Source organism: Rattus rattus, chromosome 18 (genome assembly GCF_011064425.1).
Source record: "Rattus rattus isolate New Zealand chromosome 18, Rrattus_CSIRO_v1, whole genome shotgun sequence".
Taxonomy (NCBI): Eukaryota; Metazoa; Chordata; class Mammalia; order Rodentia; family Muridae; genus Rattus; species Rattus rattus.
In genome coordinates this window covers 40,904,046-40,927,222 of record NC_046171.1, presented here as the reverse complement: position 1 = coordinate 40,927,222, position 23,177 = coordinate 40,904,046, and the positions used below count along the sequence as shown (strand labels likewise).

Genomic DNA, 23,177 nt, shown 5'->3' with positions numbered 1-23,177 from the left:
TTTATGTTTTATACTTATATAGAAACACATTACTTAATGTTAAATAAAATAAATTAATGTTTTGTGACATCCTACTTAAGAATAATGTATTTTATGTTATTGGCTTCACTGGATTGGTTTTATGTGATCGCCAGTAGTTTTTGAGTAGCAGGACAGCAAGCCTTTTTGTATGTGATTGGTATTCATGTATTAGAGAATGTCTGAATTCCTGGAAAAAAAAAGAATAATGTATTCCTTCTTTGAAACTAAAATGTTAATTTCAGAAGATAAATGGCGAAACATTCCTGTTTCATATAGTTTGGAAATAGAATGTAAATTAGCTAATTAAAGTTCAAGTGAATTTTACTTTTTTATAATAAAATAGAGCTAAGAAAATTGATCTAATGATCTTGGAAACACCAGAAAATGTCAGTAGAAAGAGGGAAAGCCGTATTTAAGGTGTCTTTTTCAGCAAATCTACACAAAATTATACTTGAGTGTCTTCTGCTCACTGCATTTTCCACTGGCCCAAAGTCTGCTTCCCGCTCTGTGAGCAACCTTGGTAAGGCGGGTTCTTCTGAGGTTAGGATTGTCAGAGACGCTGTTTGTTGAGTTCTTGCTTCCGTTCAGCCTTTAGTCCAGTTTTGTCTCACATCAGCCACCTTGGATATTTTTCAACAGTCTTGTAAACTGTCTCTTAGCGTCACCTGATTCAAAGCTTATCAAGGATAGCACCAAGGGCCTCACAGTACGACCAGGCGCGGGGAGGACTCCAAGATGGCATTTTCAGAATGTTCTTCCACGTGTGCGCTCTCTCTCTCTCTCTCTCTCTCTCTCTCTCTCTCTCTCTCTCTCTCTCTCTCTCTGTGCATGTGCATGCGTTCGTGCGTGCATGTGTGTGTGTGTGTGTGTGTGTGTGTATGTGTACAGTGTGTGTGTTTGTATGTGTGTGTTTGTATGTATGTGTGTGTTTGTGTGTATGTGTGTGTGTTTGTATGTGTGTGTTTGTATGTACGTGTGTGTGTTTGTATGTATGTGTGTGTGTTTGTATGTGTATGTATGTGTGTGTGTTTGTATGTGTGTGTGTATGTGTGTGTGTACGTGTGTGTGTGTGTGTGTGTGTGTGTGTGTGCGCGCGCGTGCACACCAGAAACTATTTGGAGATTATTGGAGTTTTCTGAGATAAGCGTTTTTGAGGGGCCGTAGCTCACTCGGGGTTATAGGAGTTTTGAGTGGTGGCACTGAGCCTGAAACCCATTCCTCCGAGACTGGAGCCAAGGGGTTAGAACTAGAAACGGTGCAGTTTGTCATCAAAGGCAAAAAGGGGGCAGCACAAAGCATAGGTCCTCCAAAAGTGGTCTGCAGACCCGGGGGGTTCAAGGCCTCAGTGAGCCTCTGAGATTACGGCTCCAAGCCTTAGAGGTGACTGGACTCTTGGAGGAGGGGCCATGCGTGAAAATGTTGGGGAAAAACACCAGGCATGCTTAGGTCAGTTGGTAGATTAGTAGAGGTTGTTAAGTAACCCATGAGGGTGTCATCTGGGGACGGGGACTGTAGTGAAATGCGTACATAAAGTTTCTCGGTTGCTGCTCAGTCATGTGGTGTCTGAGGGAAGGGGCTTCTGCAGTTGTCTAAGTTGTGAGAGAACGCCACACTTCCCTCCCACAGCCAGACTGACTGACAGCAGGGCTGTGGTTCTCCAGGCTTGGGTATTTGGCAGACACCTCCACAAAATGATCAAGCAAGCCTGTCGTTTTAAGGAAACAGTCAGCAGTATTTGTTACCAATAACCGGGTTAGAATTTTCAAGTGAAACGCAAATTTTTGGAAGTATGCATTGGGCACCACACACAATGTACACAGATTTTTCCCAGTAAGATTAGAAATGATTTGAACAAATAATGATTTTTTTAAAAGATTTTTTTAATTTTATATATGTGAGTACACTGTCACTGTCCTTAGACACACCAGAAGAGGGCATCAGATCCCATTACAGATGGTTGTGAGCCACCATGTGGTTGCTGGGAATTGAACTCAGGATCTCTGGAAGAGCAGTCAGTGCTCTTAACCACTGAGCCATCTCTCTAGCCCTAAATACGATTTTGTTTTTCAAGTAACTGTTAAAATAAACTCTGTTATCTGCCATTTGAAAGATCATCAAAGCTTAGTGGATTTTAATGCAGGCTATTAAAAAAAAAATCACATATAGATGGGAAAAAAGTTACATCCCAAGTTCAAGATAGACCAGAGGATTTTAGATCAAAGTGTGGAGTTTGTTAGTCCATATAGTTTCACTTCCACATTGCAAACCTTTAAAACACTTATCAGATTCTGTTGTATCAGCTCTACATATCACATCCAGAATTATCTGCAAGGCCATTAAGATACAACCTTCCAGCAAATGACATCCTAGCTGACTGTAGATGTGTTCAGTTATTTTCTATGTTAAAAAAAAAAAAACTTGTTTACAGAGCAAAGGAAGCAACTGCTCTGTTTATAAAGTTTCTCCCAAAGTTCCCAGAACTTTCTAGAGTGCTTTTCGACTCAGTCACCAGGGCACCTAAGTCCTCTGGTTCAAACAGTAAAGTCATCTATTATCTTCCCCGAAAGGCACTGACAGGGCCATCAGCAGAGTGAGTTCATGAGCTTTGTGTGTTCCCGGGGTGCTGTCACAGCCTCCTTCAGCCTCAGAGGAGGCGGGCTTCATTCTCCTGCCCAGGAACAGTGAGTACCAGTGCCCTCAAGCACACTTCCTCTCCTGTGTTCCAGGGGACAGGATTGGGTCACATGCCAACCCCAGTTACTGCATGGTTTACTGTGATTGGCTTAAAGTTGTTATTTAGAGTGTGTGGATATAGCAGGACCACTGTAGTGAGTTAGTTACTAAACATGAATTAAAACAAGCAAACGAACCCCTCCACGCATGGCCAGTTAGCTGCAGTTCATTTGCTCAAGTGTCCATTAGGAGACGCAGCGTGATCTTGGGGCCAGGATTCGGGGGTCACTGCCATTGCTGAACCAAATCCCTGCCTGTCTGAGCCATGGCTCCCTTTGTGAAGTGTGGGCTTGGGCTAGAACACCAGCTCTGTGAGCCTTGGCTCCTAATGCAGTTCTTTACGCAGTCACCCTTCATTCAGTAATACCCTTTGGTGGCTGTCTCTCTTATGCAAGACAAGTGGAGGGTGCCAACTGTCACTAAAATCTCGTCCGTGTAACCACAGAAGTCATCCACTCTCTTGCACCACAAACACAGTGAAAGCCTGAAGGAGAGGACAATGAAAAATGGCCTTTTCCTCATAGGGCAGTCATGAAATAAATTGTTTAAAGCCCTCGGCCAAGAGCTCCGGCCACAGAGCTCATTAGCAAACTGTTATATCGCATAGGTTTCCTCTCATCTTATTAGAATATAAAATGTGCTCAGCAGAGAAAACACAGAGCCACAAATGTGTTTGGAAAATGATAAGTCTCCAGAAGGATGCTTCCAAGCATGGCCGGCTGGGAATCTCTTAGCTCGCTCAGTGTGAAGACAGAGCATGAGGCAGAGAAGCAAGCTGCCCCTTCCAGAGAGCAGAGAGACAGCCCTGAGGAATGAGACCACGTCCTCTGAAAGCCCAAGGACGCGCATCCTGCGACGCTCAGATAAGGTGCCCTGGAAGGTTTCATCTTTTTCAAACCAGGCTACTAGACTTTCCCGGCCCTTTTTCGCGCTCATCACGGCTTGTTAACTTTGCACATTGAGATAGCCCAGGGTGCTTATCTCAGCAAGGGGATTAGAAGTCACATGATCGATTCCCTGAGTAATGCTCATATCACTGCGAGGTAAAGCAGGGGTTCGATGTTCATTTGGAAACCAGCAAGTAGAACGTATCAGGATGAAGATTTAAGGTTCCTGAGAAGAAAATCTGTGCAATAGCTGGCGCTATCCACGGTGATGGGAGAGTCTCTGGCATTGAGACTCACGTCCTTGCCCTACCCAGAGTACTCAAGTGAGAGCCGTGCTGTTTGGGGCAATGTTGTAGCACCTCTTCATTTGGTCGGAGGTTGGGCAAAGTGATCTTTAATAAAAGTAGTTTTTATAAATGTACAATTGTCCTGACCACAGCCACAAGTCCAGCTAGGATTATAAACAGCTGGAAGCAGAAAGTGGGCCGTTCACTTATGCAGTAGATATGATATAAGCACTTACAGTGTATCATGTACTGCTTTGTCACAGGGCAGACAGTAAAGGTCGGAACTCTCTGAGTCCTTCAGCATCCTTCTGATCTGGGGTGTGCAGATAGGATGAATCAGTGACATCATTCGTAAGTCTGCTATGGGATGACTGGAACATGTTCAGTGCAGAGAGAGCATACACTAAGGAGTAGGCAGGATCCAGCTTGGCACATCCGAGAAGCAAGCGGAAGGTGGTGGGAGCCACAGTGGAGGGCTATGAGGTCGGGTGGTGCAGATCACAGTAGACAGCGCCCAGGAGCTTAGGTGTGAGTCCATTGCTTCTCCCATTCAGGGCTCCTAGTTGCCTAGGAGAAGAAGGGCCAGCCTAGACCCTTACACTGCATTTAGTTGTTAAAGTCTTCTTCATTCTGAACACACCACCACCCTCCCTTGTTTTTTATGACCTTGACCCTTTGAAGAGTATGGTCAGTTGTTTTGTAGACTGGCTGTTGGTTTAGTTTGTTCTGATTACACCCAAGTGCAGTGCCTGGCCTTCCAATTGGCCCTACCTCTATGATCCACACCCCACCATCATCCCTACCACTTTGTATCACGGTCGTTTCTTTGGTCAGGAGTGTCTTAGGCAAATGCTCTATCACTATAACAAAATACCTAAGACAATTAACTTGTAGAGAAAACTTTCTTTTGACTCACAGTCTGAAAAGTTCCAGTTCATGATCCATCAGCGAAGCAGAGCATGGTGACAGAGAGTATGGGTTGGGGTTACATAGCCCCTGCTGCTCATCCAACTTACCAAGACCCCCTACTACAGTCCACCTTTCCTCAAGGCTCTGTTATGTCCTGTTAGGGATTCAAGGCGGTAACCTAAGCCTCTAAAACAGGCCTTGGAGGTGATGTAAAATCCAGAGTATTAGCCAAGTGCATAGAGGAGGAATGGTTGGGTTCTAAGCGATCTGTTGGGTCACCTGTTGGGGAAAGCAAGCTTTCAGAGTGGAGACAGCCCTATGCACAGACACAGAATATCCTAAAGCATCTGGCTATCGTGTCAACCAAGAAAGAGCTTAGATTATCAGATGCCCAGCGCCAGGTAAGTCTTCAGTTGATGGCAGCCATAGCTGGTGAGTTGGTTGCAGCTCTGTGAGAGACGTTGAACCAGAACTGAGCTAGGCCCTTCCTAAGTTCCTGACTAGTTCCATATGGGTCTTACATACATCAATGTCTGTTGGTCTAAGATACATCCTGAGTGCAGGCAGAAATGCTATACACGTGATGTGACTTTTCATTGCTTCAGATGACATACAAGTCCAAATTGTGCCTCTGTTCACGATGCTGACTTCAGTTTCTTGACTAAAGTAGGATGTTCTGAACTCTACTACTGTGGAATTACCGTTTTAATTAATGAATATCTTAGCAAGGTGCTTTGAAATTATAGACATAGCCTTTGTTCATCCAACCATCCGTTTTGTTGTCACGTGTATTTTTTCACTATGAGATCCTGACTTACTATATTCAGTGGGACATAATTTCATTGTTCATTTTGATACTCGAATTGTCCCCAATTTTACCGGAGTCCCTTTGGCCTGCCCCCATGTCCTTTGAACATGTCCTCATCTCTCCCCATTCCTGGCACAGGATGCTCTGAGCTCATCGTGTTCTTTGCCTGTCCTAGCCTTGAAATCAGTCACTTCTCCAAGGGTCCCTGATGCCTTTTAGTGGAAAAATCATATTAAAGCCAAGATCTGTGCACTAGGTGTACCAATTGCCACTGCCGGGTCACTAATCCCAGGCCAACTCAAATAGCATGCCATGTTGACATTCACAGATATGTGTACTATATGCAACCATATATAGGGATACATTGTGTCTATGATATATTATTTTTATTATGTAATATAAATATCCAATATCTTTATAGATAAACAAAATACACTTGCATCTGTTGGTTGGTAATGATGCTTAATTACAAAGTGTCCGGCATTTATTCCAGACTTCTCCAACAGGGGGAAATTTGACTCCCGTTACCGCTTACCTGGTTAGCCCTCCTGTGTAATTAACCTCCCATCAGCCTCATCTGGGATCGGCTCCACTACCTTCCATTCAGGCTGTGACTCCCTTTACCGCATCGCTAACCTCAAGGATGCCCTCCTCATCTTAAGTGTGCCCGGTCTCACTCCAGCTGCCCCAGTGCACTGTGTACCCTTGTGCCGACTGGGTTCTGGCACCCCAGGCTGTCGGAGACTGCCTCTGTGCGGAAGTCTGTGCATGCGATGGGACGGCTTCAGAGCTCGTTCAAGGAGGGGTGAGGGAGAGCGGGAGCATGGCGCTCTCGTTTTGTAATGGGTTTCAATACTGAAGGAGCATCCTGCCCAGCACAGTTTAATTTGTCCAGTCCCTGGGTTCCAGAGATCTGGTTACACTGAAGTCTCCTGGCATCTTAATCACTGTGCTACTGCTGATTATTGGAATCGGTGTCAAGGAAACAAGCAGGGTCCTGTCACCTGCACGTGAGAGGCAAGGCACATGGCTGTTTCTGCACACACTGGGTTGTATTTCTAGGAGCGACAAGCCACACCTGCTGCTGTTCCAGGAAATGCAAGGACATAAGGGACACGAGTCCTAATGGTCTGAGTCTCAGAGGTGGCCGTCGCCCTGAGTGAGAACCCAGCCCCACATGGGAGCAATCACATCCTTCACCCTCTGAAAACACCTGTCCATGCTAGTGCCACCTGTCCTGTGTCGTCGAAAGTGCCCCTCTGAACAGACCAGGCGTGTGCAAGACTACCAGCCCCTGTTGCCTGCAGGGCTCGAAGCCAAGCCCTTTCTCATTAAACAGCTGTTGAATCTTCTAGTCAGAACCCTCGCAGCCAAAGATCGCTGCTACTTCCCCAGCGTCCGTAATGAGCAGGGCGGAGACAGAGCAGCCCCTTCACATTTATACCAGGTAGACAGTACGTCCGGCTAACGGGAGGGAAGCTATGCCGCTCACAAACCGCACCCTAGGTTGGAAGCATTTTACCTGATTCAGGTCAGAAAACAATCCTTGTGCCTCATTTCTCTGACACCAGAAGTTCTGTAAAAAGAATACGACTGACATTTTAATTTTAGAGTTCTCAAGGAGAATATAAAAAGAGTATCAAAAATACCAGTGGCTGTGACTTGAATGTAAGACGCATTGCCACTGCCGTTTGTGTGCACCAGGAGTAGACGGTCCCTCTGTCTCCTCGGGGACCAAACACATGCGCCGCCTGCCTAAGATGGGCGGCACCCACAGCCTGGCATCTGCTCCAGTTGGGATAAGAGGCCTGGGGCGGGGTGTGGCTGGCTGTGCTTTATCAACTCACAGGCTCTGATGGGCAGGAATCAGTCACAGAAAGCGTGGATGGCTCGAGGCAGAGCGAACAGAGAGTGGCTTAGTCTGGGGTTTGGGGTTTGGGGTTTGAGGTTTTCCAGATCACAGGAGGGCAATAGAAATGACTGCAAAGCAGACTTCCAGGAACCATTCCCTGTACCATATGACAGGCTGTCAGAGGGACTGCGCGTCGCCTTGGTCAGGAAGAGCTGTCACAGCAGCTGCTGGCTCCGAAACCAGCCGCCTCCCCCATCTTCAGAGAGTCACTGTACTCTGGCCAAGTCAAGAATGCAAGCGCCTTTGCCTCAGTCTACCCAGTAGATACATGGTCACTTCTGTCATGTGACCCAGTTACAAATCAAAGTCACATGGTCCTTTACCACGGTCATGCTTTGAAGTCAGATCCCAGCCAGGGTATGGTTGGCTTTTAGTTTGTTTTTGTTTTCCCTTTTTCTTTTCAATGACCTTGGTATCCTGCAAGGAGTCCATACTGAAGATCTAATCTTCTCTGTCACAGTCGGTTCCTCTAGCCACCCAGTGCCCGCTCCCTGTTGGGGTCGAACGTCCTAGGAGCACATACAGCTCTCCTCGTCAGGCCGCGTGTGACCTTGTAACCTACTGATGAAGATTGTCCGTCTGCTCCCAGACACCATGGTGGCGTGGGAAATAAACACTATCAGGAAGGGTGATACCACTGGACTCCTGTGGTGGGCCACCATCCCCAAGGAGAACAAGGACAGCCAGGGGAGAAGTGGGAGTAGGCTGACGATCTTCTGAGAGAGCAGAGAGGGCATGGCAGTGCCAGTCATCAGTGAGGCGGGCAGAGCAACATAGGCACAAGTCTGGTATCCAGTTGTCCATTTGGGACATGAGTGGAAAACTATACTTCTAAGATGAATGTCTGGTGGGTTCTGGGAGCCATACAATTGGATTTGTTCTCTCTCTCTCTCTCTCTCTCTCTCTCTCTCTCTCTCTCTCTCCTCCCTCCCTCCTCCCTCCCTCTCTTCTCTTCCTCCCTCCCTCCCTTCCTCCCTACTTCCCTTCCTTCCTTTCTTTCCTTCCTTCTTTCCCTCCCTCCCTCCTTTTCTTCCTTCTTTCCCTCCCTCCTTTTCTCTTCTCTTTCCCTCCTTTTCTTCTCTCCTTCCCTTCCTCTCTCTCTCTCTCTCTCTCTCTCTCTCTCTCTCTCTCTCTCTCTCTCTCTCTCTCTCTCTCTCTTTCTCTCTCTCTCTCTCCTCTCTCTCTCTGTCTCTCTGTCTCTCCTCCCCTCCCCTCCGTGTCTCTCTCCTCTCTCTGTTTCTCTCTCTCTGTTTCTCTCTCTCTCTCTCTCTCTCTCTCTCTCTCTCTCTCTCTGTGTGTGTGCGCGCGCGCACGTGCACATGCACACATGCACCACTATGCTTATGTGAAGGTCGGAGGACAACTTGGGGGAGTCAGTCCTCTTCCACTGCAGGGGTTCTAGGGACCAAACTCAGGCCGTCAGTCTTCACAGCCTATACCTTTACTCACTGAGCCATCTTGCCAGCACAAATACAATAATTTTTAAAACTATCTCTGAATCTACACACAAACTTGGAAATAGTAGGGTAGCAAAGCTAGTGATGTTTGTCACTTTTTCATTTCTGTAACACATATCTGATGGAAACCATTTAAAAGGAGGAAAGATCGAATTGGGGGTCATGAGGATCACGATTTCAGAATTATTAGTCCATGTATGTGGCTGGTTCCATTATTTCTGGATTGTGGCAAACCAAAGCATTGCGGTGGGGCAAGATTGTCCCCCTCTCACCAGGCAGGAAGCAGAAGGATCAGGGGAAGAGCCCAGGACAAGATCTGCCCCTCAGAAGCTTCCTCCGATTGGGCTACGCCTCCCGCATTCTATTTCTTTCCAATAACACACCCAAAGTATGACGAGTGTGTCAGCGGATCAGCCAGAGATTGGGTCAGAGCCCTCACCTCCCCAGAGCCCATCAGCTGGCGGCAAGCTACTTGCTTATGTGACACAGGACACATCCAAATGGCATCAGCCATGGACAGCACTCACCTCAGAACTACACAGCAGGGTATTCTGCAAGTCTCAGAAGGAAGGCAGACGGTGGAGATAATGCCAGGGTCTGCACATAGCACTGGGGTAGCTGATGAGCTCAGAATAGGAGGGTCTAAGAGTACAGGCACCCACTGGAGGTCATAGCACGTGATGTGAGCATGGCGGTTTGCATGACTATGGCGCCCATAGACCCATAGGGAGTGACACAATTAGGAGCTGTGGCCTTGTTGGAGGAAGTATGTCACAGGGGGTGGGCTTTGAGGTTTCAGATGCTCAAGCCAGACCCAGTGGCTCTCTCACTTCCTGCTGCCTGCTGATCTGGATGTAGAAATCTCAGCCACCTCTCCAGCACCATGCCGCCATGCTTCCTACCATGACATCAGTGGACTAACCCTCTGAACCGTTAGCCAGCCCCCCATTAAATGTCTCCTTATAAGAGGTGGCATAGTCATGGCGTCTCTTCACAGCAGTAGAACCCTATGGACAACAATGCGTATGGTTTAACAGTGGAGGAGTTTAACTAACTCAGAACCAGATGTGTCCTGTTGTCCTTGATGAGTTCTCAAGGGGATTGAAGCTGAGTGGATCACTTAAACTCTTGAAACCAAGTAAAGCAAAGCTCCTCCCTGGCTAGCTGACAGTCTGAGGAGAAACTGTCGATGCATTGAAACTGAGCAAGACGTTGGCTGTAAAGATCAGGGAGCCAGGCAGAGGCACATGACCCGTAGCCCTGCACTTGGGATGTGAAAGCAGGAGAATTGAGCATTCAAGGCGACATAGCAACTTGAAGGCTAGCCTCAACCACATAGCAAGTTCAAGGCTAGCCTCAACCACATAGCAAGTTCAAGGCTAGCCTCAACCACATAGCAAGTTCAAGGCTAGCCTCAACCACATAGCAAGTTCAAGGCTAGCCTCAACCACATAGCAAGTTCAAGGCTAGCCTCAACCACATAGCAAGTTCAAGGCTAGCCCGGGCTACATGAGACCCTTCCTCAAAAACCAAAAAGAAATTTTAAAAGATGCAAGAATTTAAGCACAAAGGAAGCCTCAGAGGGCAAGCGGGCATGCTTTGATACATATTGATATAACAAGAAAAGGGAGCCCTGTGGGGTTAGGGAAGCTCTCCTGAGCCTCCTCTCCATCTGTGGGCTGAGGAGCTCACAAAGTCTGCATCGGGAGAGGGCCAGAGGCCACCCTGCATAAAGTTATAAGAGCAAAGGACACGGAGCCTACAGACATCCCATAGACAAACAGTGCATGCCAGAGCTCAGAAGACGCTGGAGGTGCAATGCGTCCGCTCAAAATAAGCTAACATGCAAACCTATTAGATTCAGAACAAAAAAGACACAAAGAAGACTTAAGTGTTAAACACTGACAGTAGGCAGAAGTACCCGAGAGTGTCGCCTGGATTGGCTGGCCCCAGAAGCAGTGTGACCGACCGTAAGGGGAACCTTCTTATGGAAAGAGTATTGCTGTGAGCTGTAGTGGACACAGTACTTCATACCAGGATAAAAAGAGTAGTGTGTTTCACACTCTGAAGAAGAAGGTGTGAGCCTTTAAAGGCTTCTCGTGCTCAGTAGGAGCCCACGGAGTGTTGCTTGCGTGGGCATAGTAGAGAGGAGCTGTAGACAACGTGACAAGAGACGTTTCTGTGGCTTCGACAAGTGACCCCAAAGGCCGAGCTGGTGGCACTACCGAAAGGCAGGCGTGCCCATAAAGAAAGGGCCAAGCGAAGGGAAGTTAGGTTGTCCAAAGCATACCCCTAAGGGGATACGGAGGCTCTCCCCTCTCTTCCCCTCTTGGCATCATAGCAGCTCCCACCATTTACTCCTGCCAGGGCGTACTGCCTCACTACAGCCCAAAGGCAATGGACCAACAGACCAGGGATTGAAGCCTTGTGAACCAAGTAAACCTTCCTCTCATTTTAACCTGGTTACCCAATTACTTTGTCACAGCGACAGGACGTTAATTAGTTCCAATGGTTCTCTACAGATCCAAAATAAAGGGCTAAAGGGAGAGGCCAAGATGCCATAGCTCTGTGGTCAAATAGTGTGCTCTATTGTACGTACTACAGCTCTGAACAAGCTAAGACAGGAAGGACGTACACATCTAAAATCTGTTCTCAGGGGTCATACTGATGCTGATACTGTTAGCATTGTTATTCTGGGGCTGTTGTGCTGTTTACTATGAGATAAACTGAATAAATCATGAATAATTTATAAATTCTGTCATCCTTGACATCACACACACACACACATACACAAAGACATACACACACACACCTCTCACTCACAATACATGTAAACACATACATGCATGCACGCACAAATATACACATGTGCATGAACACCCACACCCACACATGCACATACAAACACCTACACTCCTGCACACACACACACACCACACCCACATTCATATAAACACACATACATACAAATACATGTACTGCTCATACACATACACAGAAGCATATGCATACAATCACACAAATATCCACATGTGCACACACATGCATGCATACACACAAACATGCACATACATGAACCCATGCACACTGGTGTGTACGAACACACACACACAAACACCCAGGTAGTCACACATGCACACATACACACACAGACTTGATAATGAGAATTTCTAGCCTTACATTTTAGTCTTAGAATGTCAGTTTCCCACCCATAGGAACCAGGGCTCCCAGAAGAAGTTGCGGATTCTGGGCCTGTGTTGGGTACATATACAACAAAACCGAAACCCCTCGTTGATCCAGATGGCAAGAAAGCTCTTGAAACAGTTGGGGACCTCCTAGGAGGACTCTGAGCTTGAAGAAGCCCCCACTGGACAAGGACAGGTCAGTGTGGACCCTGTAAGAACGAGAGCTGCAGCGGAGCGAAGCTCAGACCCTGCTTCCGGCTGCGCTTGCTAAGGTTTTAAGCTCGTGGAGGCTGCGTGCAGTGCGGAGAGCAGGCGAGCACGGTCGCGGACTGGTGTAAGGCAGCAGCTGCTGTGTGCAGATTTATATGAGGATGACGCTTCCCGAGACGACAGTACCAACTGAGAGTCCCAGGAGGAACAGAACGGTAAAGGCATGCTAGAACGGCACAGCACACACAGCGTCTACAGTAACTCCGGGACCCACTTCTATACTTTCTTACACAGTGGCCATTGGCCGCCCATGGCTGTCATGCGCTTGTCAAGTGTCAAGTGATACTGAAAACCACCTTAAATGTCTGTAATTTAAATCAATTTAGGGTAAATTTAAATTGTCACGTGGCTAATTGCTGCCCCATTGCACAAGGGCACTTGGAGAGCTGCATTTTGGATGGAGTATCTACATTCTGGCCCTCAGAATGTGAGCTGGATGGAGAAGCGCATTCTTTAAAAGAACTGAACACATTTTCACTATATCACCTTGGTAGACAGAAGGCTGGGCCGCAGTGTGTGAGCATTTTGTTGGAAAGGTACACACGCTTTCATGAAAGAGCCAGAGAGAAGCAACGGATATTCGTGGAAAATGTGCGAACAGTATCCACAAACGAAAGGCCCCTGAGGACGCCGAAGCCTGGGAAAGGGTCTGGCTGGAAGTGTTTATCACAGTCACAGTGACAGCAGTTAGATGATAAGGGCCCTTAGTTCCTGATGGAGATTGTGAAAGAAAGACAGAGCACAACAAAGCCAGATCACTAAGGCGCTTGCAGGAGTCCTGCTTCATTGTAACGCATGTGTCCTGGGTGTCTTAGTAGACAAATTCCAGTTTGGCCTGATGAGCGTTTTCTCCCAGAAAGAATGAGACAAAACCACCTTCTTATCCTTAGCATAGTATCTCGGTCCTTTGGCTAAGACGTGGTCAGCAAGGAAGCGTTCGATGAGGTGGTGGTGGTGGTGGTGATGACAATGATGATGATGACAACGATGATGATGATGATAGTGATGATGATGATGATGATGATGATGATGATGTTAATGATGATGATAAACCTTGTGGGAGATATACAAAGTTTTGGTAACAACAGGCAGAGCACTGGGAAGGGAAATGGATCTTATGAGTCAAACCCTTACTAGATTTTCTGAAAATGCTAAATGGAGTTTGATGTATGCCAAAATACATCAAATATGATCAAAGAAAGTGTATAAGATTTTTAAATTTTTTTTATTATATTTAATCTTTTTTTACAGTTTAGTCATTTTCCCCCTCCCCTCCTCCTCCCCTGTCTCCAAAAGGATGTCTCCACCACCACCACCAATTCCCTCCACACCCCCGCCAGGCCTCCACATTCCCTGGGCGTCAAGTCTCTCAAGGGTTTGGTGTGTCTTCTCTCATTGAGGCCAGACCAGGAGTCCTCCGCTGTATATGTGCTGGGGGCCTCCTATCAGCTGGTGTATGCTGCCTGGTTGGTGGCTCAGTGTCCGAGAGATCTCCAGGGTTTGTGGAGACCGCTGGTCTTCCTATGGGGTCACCCTCCTCCTCAACTTCTTCCAGCCCTCTCCTAATTCAGCTACAGGGGGCCCCTACTTCAGTCCAATGGTTTTAAGTATCTATGTTTGTCTCAGTCAGCTATTGTTGGGCCTCTCAGAGGACAGCCATGCTAGGCTCCTGTCTGCAAGCACACCATAGCATCAGTAAGTGTCAGGTACTGGAGCCTCCCCTTGACCTGGATCCCAAGTTGGGCTGTCACTGGACCTCCTTTCCCTCAGTCTCCTCCATTTTTGTCCCTGCAGCTCTTTTAGACTGGAACAATCCTGGGCCAGAGTTTTTGACTGTGGGATGGCAGCCCCATCCCTCCACTTGATGCCCTGTCTCTCTACTGGGGGCGAACCCTGCAAGTTCCCTCTCCCCACTGTTGGGCATTTCGTCTAGGGTCCCTCCCTCTGAGTCCTGAGAGTCTCTCACCTCCCAGGTCTCTGGTACTTTCTAGAGGGTCCCCCTACCTCCTACATCCTGAGGTTGCCTGTTTTCATTCATTCTGCTGGCCCTCGGGGCTTTACTCCTGGTCCAACCCCCCATGTCCCCACCCCGATACCTAGCCAGGTTCAACTTTTCCCCTGCCCCTCCTCTTCCCCTCCCCCACCCAATTCCCTCCCTCCCTCCCTCTGCCCTCTGCTTTCTTCTCCCTCCCAAGTGGGATTGAAGCGTCCTCACTTAGGCCCTTTGATTTGTTAACTTTCTTGAGTTCTGTTGATTGTATCCTGGGTATTCTGTACTTTTTTTTTGGCTAATATCCACTTATTACTGAGTACATACCATGTATGTCCTTGTGTGTCTGAGTTACCTCACTCAGGATGATATTTTCTAGTTCCATCCATTTGCCTGCAAAACTCAGGATGTCCTTGTTCTTAATAGCTGAGGAGTATTCCATTGTGTAAATGAACCACATTTTCTGTATCCATTCTTCAGTTGAGGGACATCTGGTTGTTTCCAGCTCCTGGCTATCATAGATAAGGCCGCTATGAACATAGTGGAACACATGCCCCTGTGGCACGGTGGGGCATCATTTGTGTATATTCCCAAGAGTGGTATTTCTGGGTCTTTAGGTAGGTCTATTTCCAACTTTCTGAAAACCCCCCAGACTGATTTCCAGAGTGGTTGTACCAGTCTGCAATCCCACCAGCGATGGAGGAGTGTTCCTCTTTCTCCTCATCCTCACCAGCATCTGTTGTCACCTGAGGTTTTGATCTTAACCATTTCTGATTGGTGCAAGGTAGAATCTCAGAGTTGTTTTAATTTGCATTTCCCTGAGTGTGTAAGATTTTGACATACCATAAAGAATCACATACGGTTGTTAAAATTATGAAAGTGTTGTGTAATAGTTTAACCACCAAATTGTGCGTAGTAGTTTAACCACTAACCATGAATCCTCATGATGTCACCGAATTCTGAAAATGTCTCAGCCCCAGGCCAGTGAACATTTACTGGCTATTCAATACGTGCAAGTCAGAAGTCACCTTAACAGGGACTAAACTCTAAAGAGCTCAAACATTAGTTCCACATTCAAGTAGAAGATGGAGGGTTTTTTTTCTTTTTATCAGAAATGGCTGTGTTAAAAACACCCCCACTGAACAAAGAACACTAAAGGGCACCAGTGAGGATCCCCTTAAAGACATCTGGTGTGTCTAATGAATTTCTGCCTGGGGCGTTTCTCTTCTGCAAGTGAGAGCCGCAGTTAAGGCCGAATGTCATCAGTGCTCACCCAGCGATGTGTACTAAGCAGCCCGTAAACGAATGGGTAAATACATTATCCTAAATGAGACCGCGCCGTTCCTTAGGGGAAATACAGAACACCCTGTCGGCATCTGCAATGTAATTATAATATTTTATGTCCAAAAATACGACTGGCATTTGAGTGAGGGGCCATAGGTCTTCTCCCTTGGAGGCTGTGAGAGCTTAAAGCTGAATTTCCTCTGTCATGCCCAGGAGACAAGTGTCAACTTATTTATTTATTTATTTAGTTAGTTAGTTAGTTAGTTAGTTTTCACAGTGCGCTAATAAGCTAGGTCTCTCTGCTGGAGTCTATAAAAGAGGTTCGCCTGGCAGTTTCTCCAGTGTGTGGAATTTAAGTGCCAGCTTTGTTGGTTTTGTTTTGTTTTTGCTTCAATCTGGCACTGTGATGAGAGACTCCCGCCCAGGGCTGGTCTTTAACCTCACCCCAGCTCTCTCCAGGAGCCTCTGAGGGCTATAGATTTCCTTTTCTTTCCCACCTCAGAAATGCATACGACAATTGAGAAGTAAAAATGAATAAACAGACAAACAAACAAAATCTCCTCAGTAGAAAATCAGAGGCGAATCTATTATTCCTGCTCATGTCTTTATAATTAAACATTAAATGGTGCTCTCTAGTGTAGGGATAGTAGTATTCTGTCATTTAAAAGAAAATTCATGGGCTGGAGAGATGGCCCAGTGGTTAAGAGCACTGACTGCTCTCCCAGAGGTCCTGAGTTCAATTCCCAGCAACCACATGGTGGCTCACAACCATCTGTAATGGGATCCAATGCCCTCTTCTGGTGTGTCAGAAGACAGCAACAGTGTACTCATATACATAAAATAGATAAATATATCTCTAAAAGAAGAAAGTTCATATTTAAAAAACTTGGGACACAGAGGCAGGAGGACCAGGAGTTGAGCAGCCCAAGCTGCATGATAAAATCTTTTCTCAAGAAAAAGTGAGTCAGGCATGATGTGTCCCTGTGATTCCAGCATTCAGACATCTGAGGCTAGCCTAGGCTACATAGTAAGATTGGCCAGCCTGCTACCACAAGATATGAGTGTTCAGGGGATACCCAGAGGCCCATCCACAGCCACAGCACACCCTGTGTGCTAGCAGAAGACACCCAGATCCCAGTCAGCTGTGTGGCCGGCCCACAGTGGGAGCCGTTGCAACGAGCAAGTGTGTGGTGGACAGAAGGGAGAAAGAGTGGGATGGTTTTTGCTCTGTGAAGAGAGGTGGAGCTGGGAGGCCAGGGTGGAGGGTCGTGAGCATCCTGTTGAGTAGTCTGTCCTGTCTCCTAACTAAAGGCCATGTGAGCGTCCCTGCTCTGAGTCGCCCCATGGTCTGGGACCATGTTGATGGCCAAAGGCTGGGAAGAGCTGGCCCCGCCCCTCACTGGCTCTGGCACTTGGGAGAGCAGGGCCCTGCCCCTCACTTGGTTGGCCCAGTAGAGCTGGTCCTGGTGGTAAGAGCCCGGGCGAGCATAGGAGAGCTGACCCTGCCACCCATCTACCCTGAGGTGATGTGGGTGTGGTCGAGCCACCCCTGAGGGTATGAAAGCAGGAGAGCTGGCCCTTCTCCTTGCTGATTGCAGCATTGGGTGAGCCAGCCCGGCAGTGTGGAGAGCTGGCTCTGTGGTGCGGGTGTGGGGGAGCTGGCAGGCTGACCCACTCAGCTACCACCCAGTCCCACATCCAGGGCTTGCTGTTGGCCCAACCCAACATTCACCCCATCTATGAACTGCTGGAGGGTGTGAAGGGGCCAGTCCTGCAGATCCAAAGCTGCAGGGTCTCCATGACACCGGACAACTGGATATCCGAGAGGACTCGGATCCAACGTTGATAGAAGCCGGAGGCCTTGAGCCAGACCAACGAGTAATTGCAATGAGCATTTGTGATTGAGGTGTGTGGACAAAACGTATACTGTGGGACACACTGTCACACACTACAGCTTCAGTGACAAGATGTTTTTTGTTTTGTTTTATTTGTTTTTTTTGTTGTTGTTGTTTTTCTTTTGTGGGGAGGTTGCAGGGGTGGAAGGCGGATATGAAGGGACGGGAGATGAGTGGCATTGGGGTGCACATGTGAAACTCGTAAGAACCAGTAAAAAGTTTTAAAGTGCTATTTAAATAGAGTATGGTGAGTGGTAGTACATCTGCCTAAGGGGTCCAGGGCCCTGGGTTTGATTCCCATCACCATAAAAATGTGAACAAGCTCTTACGTTCTCCATCTCTCATCTGTGTGACCGATAGTGGCCGTGATTGGCCAAGCTTTCTCAGGTGTTAGAAGCCTCCCGTGGGCTCTTCGGCTAGCTTGCCCTCAGATGTCCTGACTCAGAAGGTGTCATGCAGCAGCCGAGAATCTGTGGTTCTGATGATGTGGTTCTCGGCTGATGCCACTGACCGGCTACACTGAACTACAGTGAGGTCTGGGAAGACTCCTTCCCTGTGTCTGGATCAGGAAACAACGGTTCTTTGCGAATCCATTTCTCCCTGTGCCCTGTTATTCCAGCAGCCCTGGGGATATCGTGAGTTTCCTTCTGACTGGAGTGCAGCAGGAACTATCCTAACATCACAGTTTTACTGTTCAAGGCAGCACTCCCATGTATCATGGACGGACTCCCAGTTTGTTTCTTGATAGGAAAGCAAAGTTGTTGGATGAAGTGCCTGGCCCCATTTGTGGTTGCCCTGACCCTCCTGTTGGGACGGCAGGGTCTCTTTCTCCGCTAGTCGTAAGGTTGGAGGTCCCAGATGGCATCTTTGAGCAGCCATTGGATGTCTGTATTCTTGCCAGGAATGTCATGCACATGGGGTGCCATGCAAAGGTCAAGGTTCAAAGAGAGAACAGGGCCCATCAGTTCGGTTTTACAAATAGCTTATCTGAGTGATAGAGTGTGGAAAACCATGCTTCCCTCCTCCGAAGTAGGTGTGAAAGATGCGTGTGTAAGACCTCTGAGAAGGAGCAGGCACTAGGCTAATGTAGGCCGTGGGCTGACGGCTGAGTCCTAGAGGTGCTGTGGCAGCTGACTTGATGGTGATCTCTGAGGACCAGTGGAGTCACTTTCTATGAGGACCTGGTTAAAATAGTTCGGCACTGAATGCAACCAGCCACAAAAGAGTCCTTACTGTTCACCTTGAATTAGATTAACTGTAGAGTTCCCTTATGCTTCTGAGGCGAAATTATGAATAGATTTGTGTATTATGTCAGCCACCCACAATACTAATGTGTGAAGCACAGACACTCAGGAGCCCTGCGCCTGCCCTGTGAAGCCCAGCCCTGCCAGCTGGCGCAATGAGACTCGGCTGTCTCAGGATTCCTTCATCTCCGTGCTGCTGCTGCTTCCTCTCCTGCCTTCCGTCCCTCCCTTACCCCTCATTCTTCCCCCCCTTCTCTCTCTTCCCCTCTCTCTTCCCTCCCCCCCCCGTATGAAAGAGAGATTGAGAGATGTTTGTACACGTGTGCACATTTGTTTAAGATCGGAGGTTGGCATCAAGAGTCTTCTTCAGTTGCTCTGAACCTTGCTTTTCCTGGGGCTCACCCACTGACTGGCCAGTTAGCTCCAGGGATCTGCCTGGCCCTGATCCCCGGCTGTGTCCCAAGGCTGGGGTCACACATTGCCACGACCAGCTTTACCTGAGGCTCTGAACCCAGGCCATTGTGCTCCTGTGGCTTCACTGACCGAGCCATCTCCCCAGCCCACCTTTTATCGTTTTAACCTTAAATGAATCACTCTATGCTCAAGTTTATTCACTCTGGGAAGGATTCTGTCTAAGACCATGTGACATTGTTAGAACGCCTTGAAAACCAGAGTACATGTGTGTCATAATCTGTAGGCCAAATAGGAGTCGAAACACATTATCCTGAGTGAAAAAAAGACTTGGTTTCTCGAGTGACTAATCATTTTATTTCAATTAAGATATCCTAGAAAGTCCAGCCATCCAGGATGGTGTGTCATACACAAAGGTGAAGTTTAGTGAGCCACCTGGATGGCCTGCCTGCCTTCTTCCTTCCTTCCTTCCCTTCCTTCCCTTCCATTTTTCTTTTCCTTCCTTCCTTCCTTCCTTCCTTTCTTTCTTTCTTTCTTTCTTTCTTTCTTTCTTTCTTTCTTTCTTTCTTTCTTTCTTCCATGTAAAGCTTCTGTATATGCCTGCTTGCATGTGTTGGGACACATGTGTATGCACATACATGTACACATACATGTGGACCCCTGAGGTTGGGATCAGGAATCTTCCTTCATCATTCTTTAACCTTATTCTTTGAGGCAGGAGCCCTCAATCAAAACCAGAGCTCACTGCTACCACTCATTCAGTCAGCCAGCCAGCTCACTCCTGCGGGGAGGGCCCCCAGCTCTTTCCTTCCAAAGCCGGAACTGTGCCTCCGTGCCCACCCGGCATTTCTGTGAGTTCTAGGACTCTGAACTTTGGTCTTCTTGCTTGCAGAGCCAGCAGTTTAACTACTGGGCCATCCATCTCCACAGTCTACCTTAACAGCTTGCTAGAGGAGTGAGTAAAGTCCACATCTGAGTGCAGCACATCCTACGAAGACAGAGCTCTTGAACAATTTCTCTTTTTCCTTCATGTTACCACACTGCCCAGATCCAGGAGAATGCTAACATTCCAGCAGCTTCTGACGTCCACTGCTAACCACCGTCCCCTTTTAGCTCCAGAGTCCCAGCTAAGCAAATAGCCCATGCCTCTGTGACTGCTCCCAGCCCAGCGGAATGCTGTCTCAGTTACCAGAGTGTGAAGAGCCTTGATGGAGGATGGTCACGTGACGAAGCGTGCTGTCCTGTGTCTGTGCCCTTCACCGTGTCTTTATTTGTCCATCCCTCCTCACCAGCCGCCTCTCCTTGACCTTCTGAGCACACACGTGAGCAGCGCGCACGTGAGCAGCACACGCGTGAGCAGCACACACACGTGCATCCTCTGTGCCACCTCTGACTTGTTAGTTGACTCATTCCTGAGGGCCTGACTGCCCCAGCTAAGGATGCAGTGATAGTGGGCGTTCCAACGGCTGTAAGTTGAGGGTGTGTCAGACACCACCATGATGCATTCTGACAAGGAGACAGACAGTGCCTTCCTCAAGGGATAGATTAGAATCCATTTTTAATTTTTACACCTTTTATTGATTCTTTGTGAGTTTTATTTCATGCACCCCAGTCTCACCTACCTCCCCGGACCCCATATCCACCCTTTGCCTTTGCAGCACACCCACAGTAACACACACACACACACACACACACACACACACCCACACACACACACACACACACACACACACACACACACACATGGGTGTGCAATGAGTCACTGGTCTGGTAAGATCTCTGGCCTCTGTGACACCATCAATATTGTATCCTCTCCAGGCCTCCTCCTGGTTATCCTGTCATTATCCCATGTCACAGAGATCCTGCAGCTTTGGATCAGCAGGACCGGCCCTTTCACGTGTTCCAACCGTTTGCAGATGATGTGGATGTTGAGGTTGGCCAACTCAAGCCCTGGATCTGGGCCTGGGTGGCAGTTGAGCCGGTCAGCGTGCTAGCTCTCCCTTATCCCCAACACCAGGCCAGGTTCTCCAAAACTGGTCAGGCTCGGCCACCCAATGCTGCCACTGACAGGAGGGGCAGGGTCAGTTCTCCTGTTCTCATGCCCTCAGGGCCTGCTTGCCACACCCACATTTCCAGGGCCAGCTCCTTAGTTCTGCTCTCAAGGTGCAGGGCACAGGGCGGGGTGGGGGGATGTGGAGGAGTGGGATGGAGGGGGGCGTTGAATAGAGAATTCTTGGGTGCTCCAGAAAGGAAGGGAACTGTCTGTCACAGATCCACAGTTCCTTCCCTTAAAAACAGATGTGCTATAGAATTAAGAAGTGGGTATTAGCACCCCAAGATATAATCACCTCATGCTAATATCTCCAGTAAGATCTGAGGCCATGTCTGATGTGTGACACGTTAACTCTTACATGTTGTAGAATGGGGAAGAACTGAGAACAGAGTGTTTTATGTGGGCAGGTTATCTCAGGTATAGCTTTTGGCTGTCAAGGCTTTTAGAATTGTGGAGCTTCAAGTAAGAAATTATACATAAACTGTGGTTTGTATTTACTGAGTGCTTGTCTTGGGCCAGGCACGACACTAAGCAGACATTTTACTGCCATAAACTCATGGCCAGAATTATTGCTCTCTCCCACACTATTGAGTTCTACTTATTCTTTAAAAAAAAATTGTTTGCAAGGACGACAAACAGAACTTATGTATAGCCACCACATGAAGCTGCTTCCAGTGGGACCCAGATGGGCACACGACTATAGAGCTGACATCTGTAAGGGACAGGGGCCTCTGTCCTGCCTGGGCAGTGTTTATCCCTTGGTCTTTCAGGCCGTGACAACTGCAGAGGTTGCCCTTGGTCGGTAGAGCCCACGTTGCAATGAGTGGTTCTCGTAATGCAGCCCTCTCTTTCGTCTTTTACAGAACCCCCATCTCAGCTTTCTCGCAAGACAACATTTATGAAGTTCAGCCCCCGAGAGTAGACAGAAAGTCCACAGAGATCTTCCAGGCGCACATCCAGGCCAGCCAAGGTATCATGCAGCCCCTTGGCAAAGAGGACACTGCCATATACCGGGAGTACATCAGAAACCGCTACTTATAACGACGGCCCCGAGGACAGTGGGGTTAGCTTCTGTTCAGTGACATCTGCGAGAAGGAATTCCCAGGACCTGGAGATGCAGCTCAGTGGTAAAGGACACGTACGTCCAAAGGCTCGGAACCTGGTTCCCAGCACCCGGATCACAACCTTCGGTAACTCCAGCTACAAAGAATCCAATGTTGTCTTCTGTATTTTGTACACACCTATACTCAAGTGGGTGCCTGTGTGTGTACACCCATGCACAGGCGAACATGCATGTACGTGCACACGCTTGCACACACACACACACACACACACACACACACACACACACACACAAAAAATACTAGAAGTGAAATCCTTAAAAACCAATTCATCCAAATCACAGATCTGAAACTTTTCACCCCTTCGAACCATGCAGATTATTAACTACAGGTAATAAAGAAGTGTCTGCCTCTGTTGCTGTCCCTGCCTCTGACTTATTTTAGGAAAAAAATCACATTATGAAATGACAAGTGAAATTTTGCTTTATGAAGCTGATAGGCTTATGCGAGTATCTACTGTGAGCCAAGAGCTATGGCAAGGTCTAGAAATAGCCCAGGAACAAAATAGCCCAACGTATTTTCTCTTAGGGAGAATAAGCAATGTGCTTTTCTTTACCCTTGCCATCTTTAATTTATCCCGGTTGGTTTATATGTTAATTTTACATTTTGATGGGAAAAAATATCTCCTTATTCAGAAAGCTGTGCCCTCGGGAAATACACTCTGATGAGTTTATGGTAAAGAGACCAGGATTCCCCGAAGTCCCATCCTA

The 23,177-nt window shown here is 47.7% G+C and overlaps 1 protein-coding gene across 1 annotated transcript in view; it reads left to right on the top strand.

Moving 5' to 3' along the window:
- Nucleotides 1-22,822, top strand: part of Fig4 (FIG4 phosphoinositide 5-phosphatase) — a 115,016-nt gene extending 92,194 nt beyond the window's left edge. Inside the window, exon 23 of the mRNA XM_032888490.1 lies at nt 22,210-22,822. Within this exon, the coding sequence (XP_032744381.1) occupies nt 22,210-22,387 (178 nt within the window). The 3' untranslated portion in view covers nt 22,388-22,822. The remainder of the gene's footprint in view (nt 1-22,209) is intronic.
- Nucleotides 22,823-23,177: the final 355 nt, after the last annotated feature.